The sequence below is a fragment of the Stegodyphus dumicola genome, chromosome X1, assembly GCF_044657685.1.
Source record: "Stegodyphus dumicola isolate Sdum_Otavi_A_Nest chromosome X1, ASM4465768v1".
Classification (NCBI taxonomy): domain Eukaryota; kingdom Metazoa; phylum Arthropoda; class Arachnida; order Araneae; family Eresidae; genus Stegodyphus; species Stegodyphus dumicola.
Window position 1 is genome coordinate 24,156,883 of NC_140780.1, and position 19,355 is coordinate 24,176,237.

The 19,355-nt window shown below is 35.0% G+C and overlaps 1 protein-coding gene across 1 annotated transcript in view; it reads right to left on the reverse strand.

Annotated features, from left to right (window-relative positions):
• Positions 1 to 19,355, reverse strand: part of vih (ubiquitin conjugating enzyme vih) — a 44,113-nt gene that overhangs the window by 1,209 nt on the left and 23,549 nt on the right. The window contains exons 3-4 of the mRNA XM_085808595.1: positions 9,840 to 9,926; positions 5,682 to 5,886 (exon numbers count right to left, since the gene is read on the reverse strand). Of these exons, the coding sequence (XP_085664721.1) occupies positions 5,682 to 5,886; positions 9,840 to 9,926 (292 nt within the window). The remainder of the gene's footprint in view (positions 1 to 5,681; positions 5,887 to 9,839; positions 9,927 to 19,355) is intronic.

Genomic DNA, 19,355 nt, shown 5'->3' on the forward strand with positions numbered 1-19,355 from the left:
TCATTAAATTTTATATTATAAAAAGAATTTAGAAATTCATTAATTAACTGCAAATACACTTAACCTCTGAAGTTGCACATTTAGCTTAAGCAGTTTTTTTTTAAATGTAAGGAACCTATCCACATAGGCTGTTAACACATTTTTAGAACGATTTTGATAAAGAATTAAAATACTGTTTCCGAATAAACATTTCTTGCACCAGCTTAATATTTGAAATGAGAAATATTGTCTGACTTTTAAATTTATGCTTCTGTCAAAATGTCACATGTAAACAAGGTGTGGATTGAAGGATGTGTTTTTAGAACTTTCTGATCAGAAATGTTCCTAATTCCATAATTCAATGTGAAATGCATAATAAAGTTTCTACACACAAAATAAGCAACATTATTTCTACATGGAAAGAAGACTCTAAACAAATACCCAAAAAGGTACGTCTAAAAGTACACTGCTGATAGCAAAAAAATCCACCAATCCAGAAATAAACTATAAAATCTTTAAATACATCTGCTGCAACAGTAAATAAAATAATAAAAGCAGATTTACAACTTAAGAAGCTAAAAACACATTGCTCACCAGCTTTTGCCATGGCACGTGATTTAACACAGAAAAATTTGTAAAACCCTGTATGAAGCATGAGTACTACAAATACTGGAACCCCAAAACACCTACTTATTAGAAACAAAGAGAAAAAATATAAACCTGTTTCATCAATGCAAAAAACATACCAGTAAGGAATTTATGAATTCTTTGTTGCAAGAATTCTCTTACACCAGAAAGTTAAAACTAAGAGGGGTATGGGGGGAATGTTAAAATCAATGCAACGTATTATCAAGAAAAAGTTTTATAGCCAATATTTACAGAAAAAATTCCATATCTTTATACCAATGACTTTCAAAGTAAACTTCATCAAGGCAAAGCAACTAGTTGTAATTTAAAAAGTACCATTACATTCCTTGAAAAAATGAAGACTGATACAGGTACTGCATATATACATTTTCAAAGTATTCCTGCAAAATCCCCTGATGTTTCACTTATGGACTATCATGCCTTTAGTCTCTTGAAAAGAGCTCTAAGCGCAAGCCTACCATGATTGATGGATTCTGGAAAGCAGTGGAAGATGAATGGAAATCAGTACCCCTGGAAATTTTACGAAATGTGCCTTTATCATGAATATCACTATGCAGACCCTGTCTAGTGAAAAACTATCAGATTGAACATTTAAAAAATACTCTTTACATTTCAAACATTAATTACACATGCTCTGCAAATTCGAGTTGGATATTAAAGTTTTTTTCAGATAATAAAAACCTTAGCAACCACAAAAATTACATTTATGTTCTTTCTTCAAGTAGGTTTAATCATCACATAACACTGTTCAGCTGTTACAAGTTCACTTTTGTAAATCATCTCATTAGCAAATTATTGAATGATGACCTGATATTTACTGTAACTGGGGTTTAACCCCTAACCCATAAAGTATATTTCATGAAAATGTTTGAAAATTTTTTTAAAACTCTTTCACTTTTGATAAGTGTCTTTACAGTTAATCTTAGCCAACATTCAAATAAAGGTGGAACAAATATCACCATCTATTCACAAAGCAGCATTACATTAAGTATTTGAATAAGGAAGAATAGAAAAAATAATTTTGCTTCTGTCTAAAAGTCAGTTCGGGATTTCCTAACTTGATGCAAGCGAGTTGTCTGAACTGGATTCTGCTAAAATGGTAAGGGTTATTTATGATTTCTTGACAAATTAAGCAATTAAAATGCATGCTCCACAATAATTTTTATTTATGACTTTAGTTAATATTTTAGAAACCATTTAAGCTAACAGTGTAATTAATAAATGTTATGATATGCATTACACAGATCAGCTACAGAATAACTACTTATAAACCATACAGTAAGTTTTGCGAGATTTCCATTACATTTGTTTATAAAAGAAGTAATAATTAATTTTCTCATATTTTTATAAAACTCTTTTGGACACTTCACTGTTAAAGGAACCACCACAAAATCTAGAAAACACTTATTTTGTAATATAACATATATAATGGTAATTTGTTCAATGCTGAATCTGCAAATTTTAAGTGACAATAGATTGCTACGGACATAGGGAGAAGAGTGCATTCTATTCTTATTCTACATACCATTGCCAAATAAACATTCGTCAGCCAACATTATAAACATATCAAAAGAAAACAATTACATATACAAATCTGGATTGTTAAGTAAAGATTATACCACACGTTAAACATTACACACACTGTGCTATATAATATATCACTGTTTTCGCAATATACACTCTAAGACAAAAAAAAATAAAAGAGAGGCATCCATGGGGATGGGATGAATATCGGTAGATGTTATAGATATATACAGAAAAACAAATTATTATTTCAGAAAAATTAGATGATTCATTCAAGAACAACAGCTTCAAAGCGAGCATGTCAATAACGCATCGGTCCACCTCTATCTCTTACACAGTTATTTGGCTTAGCATTGACTGACAAGGTTGGTGGACGGCCTGTGGATATCATGCCAAATTCTGTCCAGTTGAATATGCAAAATCCCGAGTTTGTTGGAGCGCCCTGCCCATAATGCTCTAGTGGGGGAGAGATCCAGCGATCTTGTTGGCCAACGTAGAGTTGTGCAAGCATGAAGACAAGCAGTAGAAACTATTATCATGTGTGGGCGGACATTACATCACTGAAACGTAAGCCTAGCATGACGTGATATGAAGGGCAACAGAACGGGATGTAGAATATCATCAACGTACTGCTGTTGTGAGGGTGCCACAGATGACAACCAAAGGGATCATGCTATTAAATGACACCCCAGACCATACTCCTGGTTATTGGGCTATTTGGTGGGCCACAGTCAGGTTGGTATCACTGCCGTAAAGGGTGTCTTCAGACAAGTCTTTGCTGGGCATCGGGCTCAATTTTAAGTGGGACTTATCACTGAAGCCAATTCTACTCAATGAGATTCCTCTTCGAATGTGCCCGACACCACTACAAACAGGCTTGTTGGTGTGCAGAGATCAATCTATATACACCAGGGAGGCACAAGGGACAGCATGCTTAGCCCCCTATTATTGGTCCTTGTGGTAACTGAAGCAAGTTTCACGTAGGATTGATGATAATGATGAATAGGGGCTCAGAGTGCCACTCTGATTGTTCTCTCCTCACATTCTATCATCTATCCATGCTGTTTCCTTATTGAAACTGTGTTTGGCATGCTTAACCCATCCCTTCCAACATCATCTAAAAGTGGCATCACTCCTATTCAAATGTCGAGTAATTTGCCAATTAGCCAATTTGCCAGCTTCTTTTAAGCCCAACTAGACACCTTCTCAAATGCTGACATCTGCAAATACTGAGGAGAACATTATGAGCAATGGAAATGGGTGAGAACTTTTAAAGATGGTCACATGAGTGTTCATGGTGATGATTGAAGCGGGCTATCTTCTGTCATTACTGAAGATTTGGTGAAGAGTTGACAAGTGAGTGAAATGAAACAGATGCGTTATAACTTTGTCATTATTTGACGACTTTCCTTGAGTTTTGCTGTGTTCTGTATTAAACTGCGAGTGAGTGCTTAAATTATCGAAAATTGTGCGAATGCTGGGTACCAAAAATGCAGACGGAGGTGCACAAACACAAACATTTAGGTAGTGCTTTAACTTTCCTTTAGCGGTACAGTGAGGAAGGGGATTTTGTAAGCCAAATTTCCCCATTTTGTCACATGAAAATGACTGGGCTTACACCATAAGAGAAGCAGCAATTATCATCACCCAAGGCAGTTAAATTCATGCCAATGGTTTCAGTCCAGAAAATTATGTACACTGCATTTTGGAATAGGACAGGGAATTTCTTGCCTCATAGCAACACAATGAATTCTCTGATGTATTGCAAGATCTTAAACTACGAAATACAATCTGAAACAAAAGCATGGCATGCTGAGTTAAAAGCCCATTTTGCCTCATGACAATGCCTATCCACACATTGCTAAACAAACTTAAGATCTTATCACACCAATTCATTAGGAACAGTTTCATCAACCTCTGTACAGTCATGATCTGATGCCCAGACTACATATGTTCCTGCATTTGACGAAGCATCTAGGTGGGCTTTGACACAATGATGAGTAGGTCAAAATGACCATATTGCAGTGGGTATTAAATCAGGCAGTAGACTTCTGTCTATTCGTGTAATGCACGTTGGCTGTGCAAAGAGGTAAATTAATTATGGTATTACTTGAAAACACAAACCAATTAGATATGACTTGTATATATAATACCCAAAGCATTACTATTGTAACTATGATAGGAGTTTTCTCTTCTGAAGACTGAAATTAGAATCTGCCCAATCTGGATTTAAAAATGTCTTTTTTTGCACACATTTTGCAGCTAAATGAAAGAAAGAAATTTATTTAATGATACTCAGGTATTTATTTAGCAGCATACATATGCAAAAAATATATGCATTAAATTTTCTGATGGTTTGTCATCACATTGCTAGAATTAGTTTTAGGACTATGCAGAGGAAATTTCCTGAAATTTGAAAGTATTATTTACCAATAATAAATAAATTTAGAGGGAAAAATCCAACACTTAAAAACTGAATTAGAATAATCGATATTTTAGTGAATATATTATATTAAATAGTTAACCTAGATGACAGACTACTATTTTTTTATTTTACAGCAAAAGGACAAATAAGGCATTTACTGAAAAGAAAAAAGGTTTAAAAGATTTTAAGGTAAAATTCTAGTAAGGCCTTGGAACGATTTTGAAAATTGTCGCCAACACCAAAATGACCCATTTACTGCTTATCATAATGTCGCGAAATCCCGTGCGTACCATACGTGGAGGTTATTCTAACCAAAGAACATCTACGTAAAGAAGGAAAGGTTTCATAGGCATGCTATTACGTCGTTAGAAAGCGGAGGGTGCCTAGAATTTCCCTCTTTGCAATGTGTACAGGTAATTGAGGAACTTATATTAAGAAATGCTCTTTGATAAAACATTTCTTCTTTGATTTTTTGCAATAACTTAAACAAGGATTAGTCAGTTCCGTTTTGCTCAAAATAACTAATCCATTAAATTTACTTGCGTAAAAAAATATTTCCTTCTTCTTTAAAGAAATTTTAAACGATATTTATTTTATGAACTCTTGATAACGTGATCTGCGATACGGGCTTTGAGCTTTGGCGACATATTTCCCTCTACGTTGGAATGAACCACTCCTGTTGCAGAGATGTTTTCCTTCTTAACAATACACATTCTTTGATTCCTCTATGATACCGTATACTACGATTAACCCAATTTTGTTTAGTTCAAAATGCACTGCATGCACGCGTGGGATTCTCGAGGTTACTGGAAACTTGCTTTGTATTTCTAAAAGACAATCTACTTGGACCAGCGAAAATTGGCTCTATGCCAGCTGCCGGAACGCTAACGCAATACACAATTTGCCAAGAAAGTGATCGCTTCCAACGACAGCGCAAAACTCTCTTTTTTTTTTGTGTGTGTGTGGGGAGGGGGGATCGCTGTATGAACCTTTTCTGATTTTTCAGGTAGTGGCAACCCTGCTTAATATTGGCGGAAATTATGCAGAAAAATAAAAATTAAGAACATAAAAAAAATAACTAATTACTTAGTTCTTACTAACTAACCTGATAATAAAGACTGCACAGATAAAAGAATAGTTCGCACATCATACAAAGCAGTCCACTTTTCTTTTAAAATGTCAAGACAGATATTGCCATGATCATCAACGTTAGGATGAAAACATGGGGTTGTAAAGCGGACATTCGGAGCACTGTATGGATAGTTATTTGGAAAATCCAACTTCAACTTATAAGTTAAGCCTTCATACACCTGCAAAAAAAAGTTTAAAATTGAAAATTAACAAAAATGAAATAGCACTATTAATTTTTACTCAAACTTGGTATATTAAACTTTAGCACATTCATGATTTCATGCAGTCATGTTAACATGATTCTGCATATAATATAAATGTGAGATTTCATTCAGCAAAAAGGTGAAATCTATATATGTTTATCATGAGAGATGAAAACTTACTACAGCACTATAGTTAGATTAATTACATCACTTGAATATGACAAAGCATATGAGAGCTATCTGCAAAGGGGAAGTGATGCCTTCATGGAGAACTAAGGGAATATGGCTCATATTCAGGTTACACACAAAAACATGCAGTCACCATGATCACTTGAACTGCTTTTAAGCAGTCACCAGTAACCCAGCTCCATATTCATACAGGTTTATACAAACCTTGCAAAGAATACTATTCTATTCCTGCCACACTCTGTATCAACACATTTCTAATATCAATTTCCACACTCTTACAATAATTGCAATCAGTCTAGAATCCAAAGTAACTCTGATACACCTAGCATTTCTATTTTAATTGCAGTCGATAAAAAGTAAAGCATCCCCAAGTTTTATATTCAGTGTAAAAATTTATAATTGGCTTTATTAATATACATAATTATTTCACTCTCTTTTGACTATAAGAAGACTGTCAAGGATTTTAAAGAAGTGATGGATTCCTTTATTTAATCAGTACTTAGATGCAAATCTACAAGAACCACGCTGCATTGCCTGCACTCATAATGATCTGAAACACAATTGATCAGACATGATTGTTGAATAGGATCGGACTTAACATTCAGCTCTAAAGCAGCCCCTGCTAAGTTTGTCTAAAAGGGTAAGCCACTGAAGCTGGTTCTAGTAAGCTGTAGATCCCAAAACTATTTTTTTATCCAATTGTATATATTTTTATATATTATTAAGTTTACAGTTTTCACCTTTTACATCCTATGAAACTGAATTTGAAAGTCAATTATAGTCACCAAGCTCTGCTTATACTGAAAAGTATCTTTAATTGGGTAGCATTCATGCTTTCACTGAAACTCGCCTATCTGTCAGAAACACAATCATAACTCTCCAAATAAAAAAAGAAGTACATTAGTCACCGTTGTTCAGTTAACTTACTAAGCACTGGTGAGGGAGCTATGTCAATACTTGACAAAGTACTGAGATTTTTACTGTTCTTAAGGAGCACAACATTCAGCTCTTTTTCATTCGCTTGCTTACAAGAATGTCTGTTGAAGCAATGTTAATGATTTTGAGTAACTTCTCTATAAATGGACAATCAGTATTCTATATTTTAGGGTGTCCCCTGGATTATCGCCAAGTTGTTATTTCATTTATGGTAACCTGAGTAGTTGACGGTTATGGAAACCCTATTACGACGTGATTGCGGTGAATTTGACTCATGGGGAAAATATTTGTAATGGATTATTTCTGCGTTGGATGTCAGTTAGGAAGTATGTTGCTTATTTTGTACTTTAGACCGTAAAATGGCTGTATGTGATGAGATTAATCTGAAGTTTCTGTATGATTTGGATCGAAAGAGGGGGAAAAAGCATCAATCGACTGATATATAAATGAAGGTTTACTTAGTAAATCATTATAAGTGCCCTGTTTTCACAAAGGAAATGTGTATGGTCGAATGTAAGGATTGTTCAGATGGCCCTGAACGAGTTTATCGCAAGAAAGGTTCATACAAGAAATGCCACGGACAGTCTGTCACTATGGAGGATATTTCTTTTTTCTTTTTTAAATTTATGTGTTGATATGGTATACATATTCTAGTTAAGATAATTTTAGAAAGTTTTTGGATCTTGTTAAGGAATTTTGTGTGCCACAGACTGAAGACGCAGAAATTTCTAAATATGGCAAGTTGATATTTCCTTTTTGTAGAGCGTATATGCGATAACATGCATTTCCTTTTTTATGTTATTTCATTGTGATGTAAAATACAGTTTATTGAGCTTCGAATGCTTACAAATTTTATTCAATTCTGGTGATGAGTAACTGTCTTAACATTATATGGATGTCATCATTCTGCAGATTTTTTTAAGTGAAACTAGATTGATGTGTACATGACTCAGAGTTTGTGCAATTCTTCTACTTGTTATTTTAGTTTTGTGTAGCGGCCATCTTTAAATTGTGCCTTGCTGGCCAATTGCCAAGGGGCACCCTGAAATATATTTTTACCAGAAAATTTTATCAGGATCAGATCTTTTGCCCCCAGGAGGTAAAGCTTTAAGGGCCACACTTTAAACCCCATATTAAAAAAGAATAAAACATCCATTTCAGGGCTTAAAAAACCATGGACATTTTATCTAATTTTTATGAAATTTGCCATGATTAATAGTTGCTGATGGCAGCAAAGCTCTCACAATCTCTCTGAAGCAATCAGCTAATCTAGCCCTCTAGAATTACTACTTTTTCTTCCTAGCCTGATTACTAATCCTGGAAAGGAAACAATATACTTTCTAGGCATTCCTAAACAAATACAAACCCTTCAAAAAGTTTGAAAAAAGTGGTGTTTAGCCCAGTATATTCTGTTTTAAGTCTCATCTCAGTTTTCTTGTAGTGCAAGTGATCACTCTAAATTAGAAAATGTTTTTCGCTTGTTTCCTAAGATCACATCTTTCCGCATACAATATGACAACTTCAATAAAATTTCTAATGAGCTTCTCAGTATTACCAGATATATAGGTCTCAGTGAACAGGGAATAAATCGGTTGTAGGTATTTAATCTAGTTGTTGAGTTCTAACAAAATCAAGTTAGATCAGAATATTTGAATACGGCAAATCACCCAAGGGCTATCTACCTAAGGGAAGAGATTCGCTTGCAGAGAGCTTTCTAAGAGAAACTGACTCGTAATTAAATTACACATGAGAAAAACCACTAAGACCAACTATGCAACCAGACCGTGTACTTGGGACTGACCTCTCAGCATTAAGCTTTCTTATCAACTCAGCCACTGGTGATGTCTTTAAAAAAATATATTCTTTATAAAGTTCTAACAAGGCTATATCAATTCTGTATGTCTAATGTATTCTAAAGAGGTCAAAGGCAGCCAAAAGTAAATGTTAAATATAGTTCAAAAGGTATACAATTAAAATGCAAGGATGAAAAGTTATTCTCCCATACAAGAGAAAAGTTTACATTAATTTTCCCATACAAGAGAAAAGTTTACATTATCTGCAATTGCAACACAAATTCCAGTTAAACAGAGTCAGTGAATCTAAATGATGTAACCAGCTAGATTGGTATTATCATAACACTGTCTCTGAGTAAGCATTAAAATCATCCAATAAAATGGAATGACAATTCTAACGAACGATAAGGCAATCAAAATTTGGGCAATTATTAGCAAAATCATACATCAAAATATTTGATATGATGACTTCTATTAATAAACAAAAAAGAGTTAATTATTCAGATGTCAATATGTTGACTGAGTTAAAAATTATTTTCAAATACATAATATATAATTTTGTTGTTTGACATCTGAATTAGTACATAATACAACATTAACTAATGTGAATGCAGAGCTATATCCTTCTCAAAATGCATTTGCACTATCATGCACTATTATTAAAACATAAAATGCTAAATATGGTTACAGCATGCAGAGTAAGTCAATAACAGGGCTTGTGAAGATATAGCAATTAAAAATTTTAAGATGAAACTGCAGAAAAAAATATACATTCATTACACTGGGAGACAATCATTAAAGCACAAAATATTAAGTGTTGAAAAGATTTTTCCAAGATATGGAGATATAGACAATCAGTTAAAATTAGATGCAAAATTACGCCCCCCCCCAAAGAATAAATATTTAATCATTACACTAACTTAATTGTACATAATTAGAAATACAAAATATGAATAAAAATTTTATATCTTAATTCTCAACAGAAATTCAGAACAGAATACAAATTATAACCGTTCCGCAAGCTCCATTTATTGTGCCAATCCACGAAAAAATATTTTCATCAGATGGAAAAGCAGAGACTCCTTTATCACCAGACACCTGGAAATAGATAAAAATATATGCATACATGCATTAATTTTAAAAACAAAATTTTCATTTCAGAGAAATTCCAAAAATTTAGCTTACAGTTAAAAGATTTTCTAATGCAAACATATTTTAAAACCCTTATCACATTTGGCTACATTCCCGGCTAGACGGGACTTTTCTGAGAAACGAGATTCTGGAGGCACTGATTTAACTAAGAGGATTCCTAGAAAAAAAGAGCCCCGCCTAGCTACAGAAGAGGTGTTGCGGCTACGAGGGATTTTTTCAAACCTGGCCGAAAATGTCTCGGGTCCTGGGTAGAGACAACCAATCAGACGAAAGTTCTGCTTCTTAAGGATCACGTGATCCCAATTTGAGCTATAATCGATTACTGTTTGGCATTCAAGTCTTTGTAGTAAGTGAGAATGGTAACCTAGCTACGTGCATTTCCTGGAATTGTGCGTGTTGTAAGAATTGTAATTAAATTACACATGAGTAATTTCAATGTCAAGTCCCGCATAGGCGAAATATAATGTGACTTAACAGAGACAGAGTTACAGAATGGCTTTGGTCAGAATACAATATGCACGTGCAGAAAATTAAGAGTACTCAGCTAAATAAGCTACAGACTGCTACTTTGAGTTCACACATCTAAATTTTCAAAGCTAGCTAATTATATTATTTATAAAACAATGTTAAACATCCATTAAATGCAATTAAGATCATTTCCTCAAACATTCCACACTTCTCTAGAAGCTAAAAAGAAAACCAGAAAACCAACAGCACCAGGAACCACTTTATGATTCGAGAGTGTACTTGTCGCGCCACTATCGAACTCCATGAGAGGTAAGTTTCTCTGTTACGGAATGGCAACGAGAGAGATTGTTGTTCAAAAAGATGGATGATCGAACTGCGTTGTAACGATCATTTTTGAGGATGTTGCGTATTGTACCGCTCATTATTTTCTCTTAAACTCACAATGTTCAAGACATTTCTGGCGCCCCCGGGTGGGCGTGTTTGTTGGAAACATGTCGGATGAAAGAATAGATAGGGTAAGTTGATTACCTTATACTTCCGTTTTGAAGTTATTGATTGTTTTACTGAAGTTTAAAATACTTTTCTTGCCTAATTTTTATCTGAATATTTTAAACTTAAGACAGAATGGAAGTGATGAAAAGAAACAAAACTGCGCAACGTTCAGCTTTTACTAAAGCATATAAAAGACTAGATGATCTTTTAAATGATGATAATGTTGATTATGAAGAAGCAGAAATGTGCTTTTATTTGTTCAAGAAAAAGGCAGAAACATTAGAATTGACGCACGGTGCTTATTTAGATACTATAACTGATGATAAAGAATTCGAAACAGAATTTGAAATAACAGAGGACTATCGAGAGAAGGCTGTTAGGATACAGTTAAAATCGGAACGATTTCTTGATAATATTAAGAGTAAATTAAACGAAATCCAAAATACATTGTCAGAGAGTAGTCAGAAATTAGTTACTGATGAAAATACATGTAAAACTTTGTGCCAACGCCTACCGAAAGTAGAACTTTATAAGTTCGCAGGTGATTTAAAAAATTGGCTTACGTTTTGGAATCAGTTTAAAAACATACATGAAAATAATAACTTAACGAATGCAGACAAATTCCATTATTTGATACAGTCAACAAAAATGAAATCAGAAGCTAGAGATATTGTAGAATCTTTTCCGGTGACGAACGAAAATTATCCTTTGGCTATAGAAAGCCTTACTGAGAGATATGGGCGTAAAGAACTTTTAATTGATTTTTATGTTCGAGAGTTAATAAAACTTGTTTTGGATAACGCAGCGAAAAGGAAGCAGGATTCTTTGAGTAGTTTGTATAACAAACTTTCAACACAACTTAGAGCCCTGAGCAGTCTTGGTGTAACGACTGATCAGTGTGGAACAATTTTATATCCTCTTGTGGAAAGTGCTATTCCTATTCACGTATTGCGATCGTTTGAAAGACAACGAAAAATTACTGAATCTGAACGAAACATTTCGAGTCTTGATGCAATAATTGAATTTCTGAAAAGCGAAGTTCAGTCAGAAGAAAAAATAAAATTAAGCAGAGCGGATATTTTTTCTAAGTCTGATCGTAAGCACTTGGCAACTAGCCAAAATATTCCTTCCGCGTCGGATTTGATGAATCATGAAGCAATACCTTCTTGTTCGTTTTGTTTAAAAGATCATGAAACGCGTAATTGTAAAAAGGCGTTTTATATTCCGTTAGATGAAAAAATGTCCGCAGTAAAAAAGAAAGGTTTATGCAGAATATGCTTGGTTAAAGGTCACCTCAGTAACCAGTGTCGATCAAGTATTAAGTGTCAGATTTGTTCAAAAAGGCATTTGAAATTTTTTTGTCCTAGTCTTGAATGTAATAAGTCTAGTGAAATGCATAACCAGGAAAATGATGAGAAAAAAGAGAAAACAATCGATTCTTTGCATTCGCGTGCTACGAATGAAGTTTTCCTTCAGACCCTAGTTGTGAACATAGAGGGTAAGAATAAAAGGCGTAAAGTTAGATTAATGATTGATACGGGTAGCTCAAAAAGTTATGTTTTAAAGTCTACTGCAGTAAAGAAATAGGTTTTGACTTGCAATGGGAGGAAGAATTTAGTCACTCTTTATTTGGTGGAAAGAAAACTGAAATTTATAAACATCAATGTTACAAGATTTATTTGAGTAGCCTTGATGGCAAATATTCGTGTAAATTAGATGCTGTAGACCATGATGTTATTTGTAATGATATTTCAAGCATAAGATACGGTTCTTGGATTCACGAATTAGGAAATAAGGGAATACGCTTAACCGATACCCAAGGGAATCCAGGCCCTATTGAAGTACTGTTAGGGGCAGACGTTGCAGGGAAGTTATTTACTGGCAAACGAGAAGAACTAAGAACAGGTTTAGTGGCGATAGAAACAAAATTGGGTTGGATTTTGATGGGTAAAGTACCTCAATCCGAACATCAGCACAATGTAAATATGACTATAGTTTCTATGTTATCTCAAGAAGACCTGCCTATTTCATCGTTGTGGGACTTAGAATTATTGGATATCCGAGATCCTGTTGAACAAAAAACTAAAGAAGAGTCAAGAAGAGCTATTATGGTTCATTTCCAAGAAACAGTTCGTCAATTAGAAAATGGTAGATACGAGGTTGATATGCCTTGGAAGATTGAGCATGCAGTCTTACCTGACAATTATGACCTATCTTTGAAAAGACTCGAATCTACTACGAAGAAGTTGGAAAAAATCGGATATCGTGAAAGGTATCATGAAGTCTTTAATGAATGGCTGCAGGAAGGAGTGATTGAAGAAGTTCCCCAAAAGGAGTTGTCTTTACCCGTTGTTCATTACCTCCCACATCGTCCAGTCATTAAGGAAACGTCCTCACTATCTTCCATGAAAATTAGACCCGTTTTTGATGCTTCGGCAAAGCTTTCTAATCAGCCATCTCTAAATGATTGCTTAGAGACGGGAATTAATTTGATTGAAACTATTCCGTCTATTCTAGCAAGATTTCGCTTACATGAAATTGGTGTGATTTCAGACATCAGAAGAGCTTTTTTACAGATATCTCTAAATGAAAGAGATCGAGATTTTTTACGACTTCTTTGGTATGGTGATGATGGTAGAGTGAAGACATTTCGTCACACCCGTGTGGTATTTGGCATTACTTGTAGTCCATTTTTGCTGATGGCGGTTATTGACCATCATTTATCCAAAGAAACGTGGAAAGAAAAATATTCTGAAGAATTTCTTAAAAAATTACAAGATAGTTTTTATGTTGATAATTGCGTAACTAGTGTACAAAATAATGACGAACTAGAAATATTCATCGAATCTGCAATTAACGTAATGAAAGAAGGAATGTTTGATCTCAGAGGATGGGAAAGTTCTGGCATTCCTGCATTTTCAGAAAGTAAAACATCACCGGTATTAGGACTGGTTTGGGACAAAGATTTAGATACCTTGGAAATAGACACCGAATTTTTGAAATTTGATGAAAGAGAAAAAGTAACTAAAAGGAAAATGCTTTCACTAGTTAGTCGAGTATTTGATCCCATAGGTTTCCTTGCACCTGTTATGATTCAGCCTAAGATTTTGCTGCAGGTCGCTTGGAAGAGCAAAGAATCATGGGATGGTGAAGTGAATGATGAAATAAAGAAGAATTTTTTAAAATGGGCAAAACAACTGAAATACCTCAAAAATATAAAAATTCCAAGATGGTTAGGTGTGATGAAGGAATCCAATTTAAGTATCCATACTTTTGTCGATGCCAGCAAGACAGCTTATGCGGCATGCATTTTCTTAAGAAGTGAATCCAGTATGGGTTCAGTGACTGTTCAATTACTTCAAGCCAAATCACGAATAACTCCAACGAAGACTATTACTATACCACGACTTGAACTAATGGCTGCTACCATAGGTGCTAGGCTGTTTAGTTCTGTGAAGCAAGCTCTAAAACTTCCCAACATCAAGACTTACTTTTGGACAGATTCTTCCACAGTTCTTGTGTGGATAACTCGTCGAGAACAGTGGTCGGTATTCGTTACAAACAGAATAAGTGAAATTAGAAAATTGACAATTTCGGAAGATTGGTTCCATATTTCAACTGACCAGAATCCAGCAGACATTTTGTCAAGAGGTTGTGGACCTAGGCAACTTCAGAAATGCAAGTGGTGGCAAGGGCCAGCCTGGTTGAAGAATCCGAAGGAGCAGTGGCCAAAGTCAGCTGTAAATATTAATGAAAAAGAAGTAGAGATAGAGAAACGAAAGTCAGTCATCTCTGCTAGTAACACAGAGCTAGAGTCAATTCCATTACAGTTAGCCAGAAGATTCTCTAGATTTTCAAAGATGATTAGGGTTATGGCTTGGATACTGCGTTTTTAACCAAAGGCCAAGGACTTAAGAAAATGTAAGGAACTTCAAAATGAAGAATTGTTAAATGCACAAAGGACTATTTTCCGTGTAATACAAAAGGAATGTTACTCCAATGAAGAAACACAAAAAAATTTGAAAGGTCTTCTAATATTTGAAGATGAAGAAGGAATTTTACGATTGAAGTCCAGATTGATAAATGAGGAAGAATCGAAAGATTTTATTTCTCCAATAATTCTACCATCGAAACACCTGGCAGTGAGAAGATTTATAGCCCAAGAACATATTGCTAACAAGCATGCTGGGACATTAACTCTACTGACTATTTTACGGGAAAGATTTTGGATAGTGAAAGGGAAAAGAACTGTCCGGAGTGTTATCAAAGAATGCTTAACATGTAAAAGGCAAAAAGTAAAACATCTTGAGGTACCTTTTCTGCCTCTTCCAAAAGACCGAACAGAAGTAGCAGCAGTTTTTCAAGTATCAGGTGTAGATATAGCTGAACCTCTGTTGACTAAATCTAAACAAAAGGTGTGGATAGTACTTTTTACTTGCGCCGTATTTAGAGCTGTCCATCTTGAGCTAATACCTTCACTGAGTACCAACGACTTCATCCAAGCTATGCGTAGGTTTATAGCCAGAAGAGGACGAATTTCTGTGATGTATTCAGACAATGGTACTAATTTTACAGGACTAAATAATGCTCTGAAACAATTAGATTGGACTACAATTGAAAGTGAATTTAGAGTCAACGAAATTCGTTGGAAGTTTAACCCACCCTCCTCTCCATGGTGGGGAGGCTTCTGGGAACGCTTGATTGGGATTTTGAAAGATCTTTTGAGAAAAAATCTTGGACGCTCCTGTTTGTCTTACGAGGAATTGCAGACTCTCGTCTGTGAAAGCGAATCTATCATGAACAGCAGACCATTAACTTACATATCCGAGGAACAAGATCTGAAGACCTTGACCCCCTCAATGTTTCTTCAGGACATTCCATTAAATGATGTTCCTGATTTGGATCAAATTGAAAAGACTAATATAGTTTTGAGATGGAGACGTATTCAAAAGGTTCATGAGAATCTAAAACGAAGGTTTAAAAGGGAGTATCTGGGTTTCCTTCGTTCTTCAGTTAACAAAAGAGAAGATAAAATAAATGTAGGTGACATAGTGTTAATTGGTACAGATGATAAAAAAAGACTCCATTGGCTGCTAGGGAGAGTACTGGAACTCTTTCCAGGAAAAGATGGAATCATCAGACTTGTGAAACTGCGAACTGAAAAGGGAAACATATTAAGACCAATCCAACGACTGTATCCTTTGGAATTGACCCCAAATTACGAGCAAGTCGTATCGGAACCTCTGAAGGTTCCGGAAGTGGTAGCTGAAAATCCTGAGCTTAATACTGACTCTAATGAAACTGTTCGCGTGTCTCGCTCAGGACGAAAAATAAAACCAGTTAAAAGACTGGATTTATAAACTTCTAAACAAACTTTTGAACTTTCTGTGTTTGAACTCTAAAATATTGATTTCTATTTGCATTCTAATATTTTGAAATATTTCTATTATTACTATGTACGTTATTGTTATTTCAAAATTGTATGTATGAATTATCATTATATTACTGTTTTGAGTTTGTATCCCCAAACTCAAGGTGGGGAGAATGTCGCGCCACTATCGAACTCCATGAGAGGTAAGTTTCTCTGTTACGGAATGGCAACGATAGAGATTGTTGTTCAAAAAGATGGATGATCGAACTGCGTTGTAACGATCATTTTTGAGGATGTTGCGTATTGTAAAATGAACTTATTACGCTGTGCTAAATAGTATTAAAATGCTATATATTAAAAGATCTTTCATCTGATCTAAATTTTAACAAACCGCTCATTATTTTCTCTTAAACTCACAATGTTCACGACAGTATTCTTGCAGATGCAATCTGAATCTTCTCAGGATATCACTATAAATGTGCATAAATATCCATTAGAGATGAGATGCATGCTTGATAATCTACAAAGACACCACTATGTAGGCAGAAAGAAAAATTTTAAGACTGACTCTTATTCTGAATCAGATGACTCCTATATTCACTCTTTGGATAGAATATAGCCACATTTTTACAGCATTTAACGAGCAGTTTAAACTGTGTAACACGCATTTTAAAATACCTCTGCATAGTTTCTCATTTCCACATCCGAATAGAATTTTTTCTTTTGAGATTCTTTTCAGCATTAGAAATAAAATAAAAAACCATCCAGCGTTACGTCTGGGTTTACGGAAGATGTTCTAGCTATCTCATCCATTTCAGAGAATGCTGCATCAGCAATAAGCATTATCCTAGGATAAAAATCACTTCCTTTGAGCAAATCCAATAAACTTTTTTTGAGAAATTTTCTTTTCTTATGGTGCAGGAATGCAAAACAGAAAAACATACATGTGGTATAAATTCACTTTTTTGTGACAAATAGTTGAGATTTCTTTCAGAGAACAACATTATCTATGACAGCATTAAATCATCCTGCTTGATGTTTTGCATTTAAATGCCTGCCGAGTAGCAAACCCAGTTTTCATTTTCAGCCTTCAGGTAATTGTGCGAGAAGTTGGAACTTTTTTTAAATCTAACCTAGCCCTGCATGCAATAAAAAAACCCTGAAGATTACTGCTTCTTTGAAGTGAATGTTGCAAACACCAGTTTTCTATTGTTGGGATAGCAAGGATTAAAGAAAGGATCAGATTCCACGTAACACTAGAAAGACTGAAACTTAGTATATACCTACATTGCCCAAAAGCAGTCAAAATGACTTCATTGGGAAAGAATAATGTGTAAAGAAATTTGTTCAAAATTAATTTTTTATATTATTTACAGTTATATAACAAGATATTAGTAAATATTAACAATAAAAAATTACTTCACTTGGAAAAAATAATTTATGCTTTATTATTTATACATTTTTTGCAAACGAAAGTAAAAATCTTTTTATGTGTACATCTTCTGCAAACATACTTTTGACATTTTTCACATATATTAATTGTTTTGTTGTTGTGGCAAAGTCGTACTTGACAAATTTTGATTTGTTAGAATGGGCTGCATTTGATCTTTGTGGGTCTTCATGTTCTGATGACTTTTTCTGTTTTGCAGTGCTATATTCGGTGGAAAGCTGTTCGGCTAACTGAAACAAGAACTCTTTTCGTTGTATTTGTATTCCTGTTGTTTCTTTGTAAAGGATCCAAGCATTTATAGCAGCCAAATCTAAAATATTGAAAAATATTTAGATTGGCCATCTACGAGAACTAGCTTTTACTGTATATTTTCTCGCCATTTCATCCGTCATATCAACTCCAAATTTTGTGATGTTTTAAAATTGAACAGATTCCGGTAACATTTCTTATTACTTTTATCAGTTTTCACAAATTTATACTTAGAACAACTACTCTTATTTGGTTTGCTTTATATATCGTAAGAACACAATTTTCTGATTTACATTCATGTCCATAAATTAAAGATAATTCGGAGTCATGCGGAAATCGACCTCTAAAATCATTACACACATCTTCAAGAATCATATGCAAATTTCAGGAAGTAACCAGATAAGACCGATGGTACGTCACAATGAAGACAGTGTAAGAGAGTAATATATAAGGAATACAGGCAAAGAAGTAAAATTGTTCGCAGGCACTTTATAAGCATTTTAGTGCAATAACCGAATAGTTATGACACAAAGGATGCATTTGGATGATTTTTTACGTAGTAGAATTATCGGCCGTCTGGAATGTGGGCGTACCCAACTTTAAGTATCAGACAAACTTGGAATTGGCCAGAGTGTCACCTCCAGGCTTTGGCAACGATTCCAAGATGATGGTAATGTGAGTAAACGTTACAGCACAGGTTGCCCCAGAGTTACAACGCCGAATGAGGACCGGTATTTGGCAGTTACTGCCAAAAGAAAGAGGTGGAGCACAGCCTCAGACCATTCTCGTCAGCTCTCTTCAGCCACTGGTACGACAATTTCAAGGCAGACCGTGTACAGACGCTTAGGGCAGATTGGTCTATATGCTCGTAGACCTGTCAGATGCGTTCCACTCTCTGCAACTCACTGTTGCCTGTGGTTAGCCTGGAATAGAGAGCATGCATTGTGGACACCGCAACAGTAAGCTTGTGTGATGCTTTCCGAAGAGTCCAGGTTTAGCTTGCAGTCTGATTCTCGCCGGACTTTCATATGGAGAGGTACCCGTTACCACCAAGAAAACATCATTGAATGACACCGTTATGGTGGTGCAGGAGTGCTTGTTTGGGGTGGAGTTTTTCTGGGTTCTAGAACTGACCTGCATGTTCAAATTGGAACCATGACAAGCCAAATCTATCGGGATGTCATTCTGGAACAAAATGTACGTTTGTTTTGGGGCACCATGGACGCACAATTTGAGTTTATGGATGACAACGCCCGTCCTCACCGTGCAAACATCGTAAGCGAATGCCTTTAATCGGAGGATATCACCCGTATGGACTGGCCAGCATTCTCACTGGACTTGAATC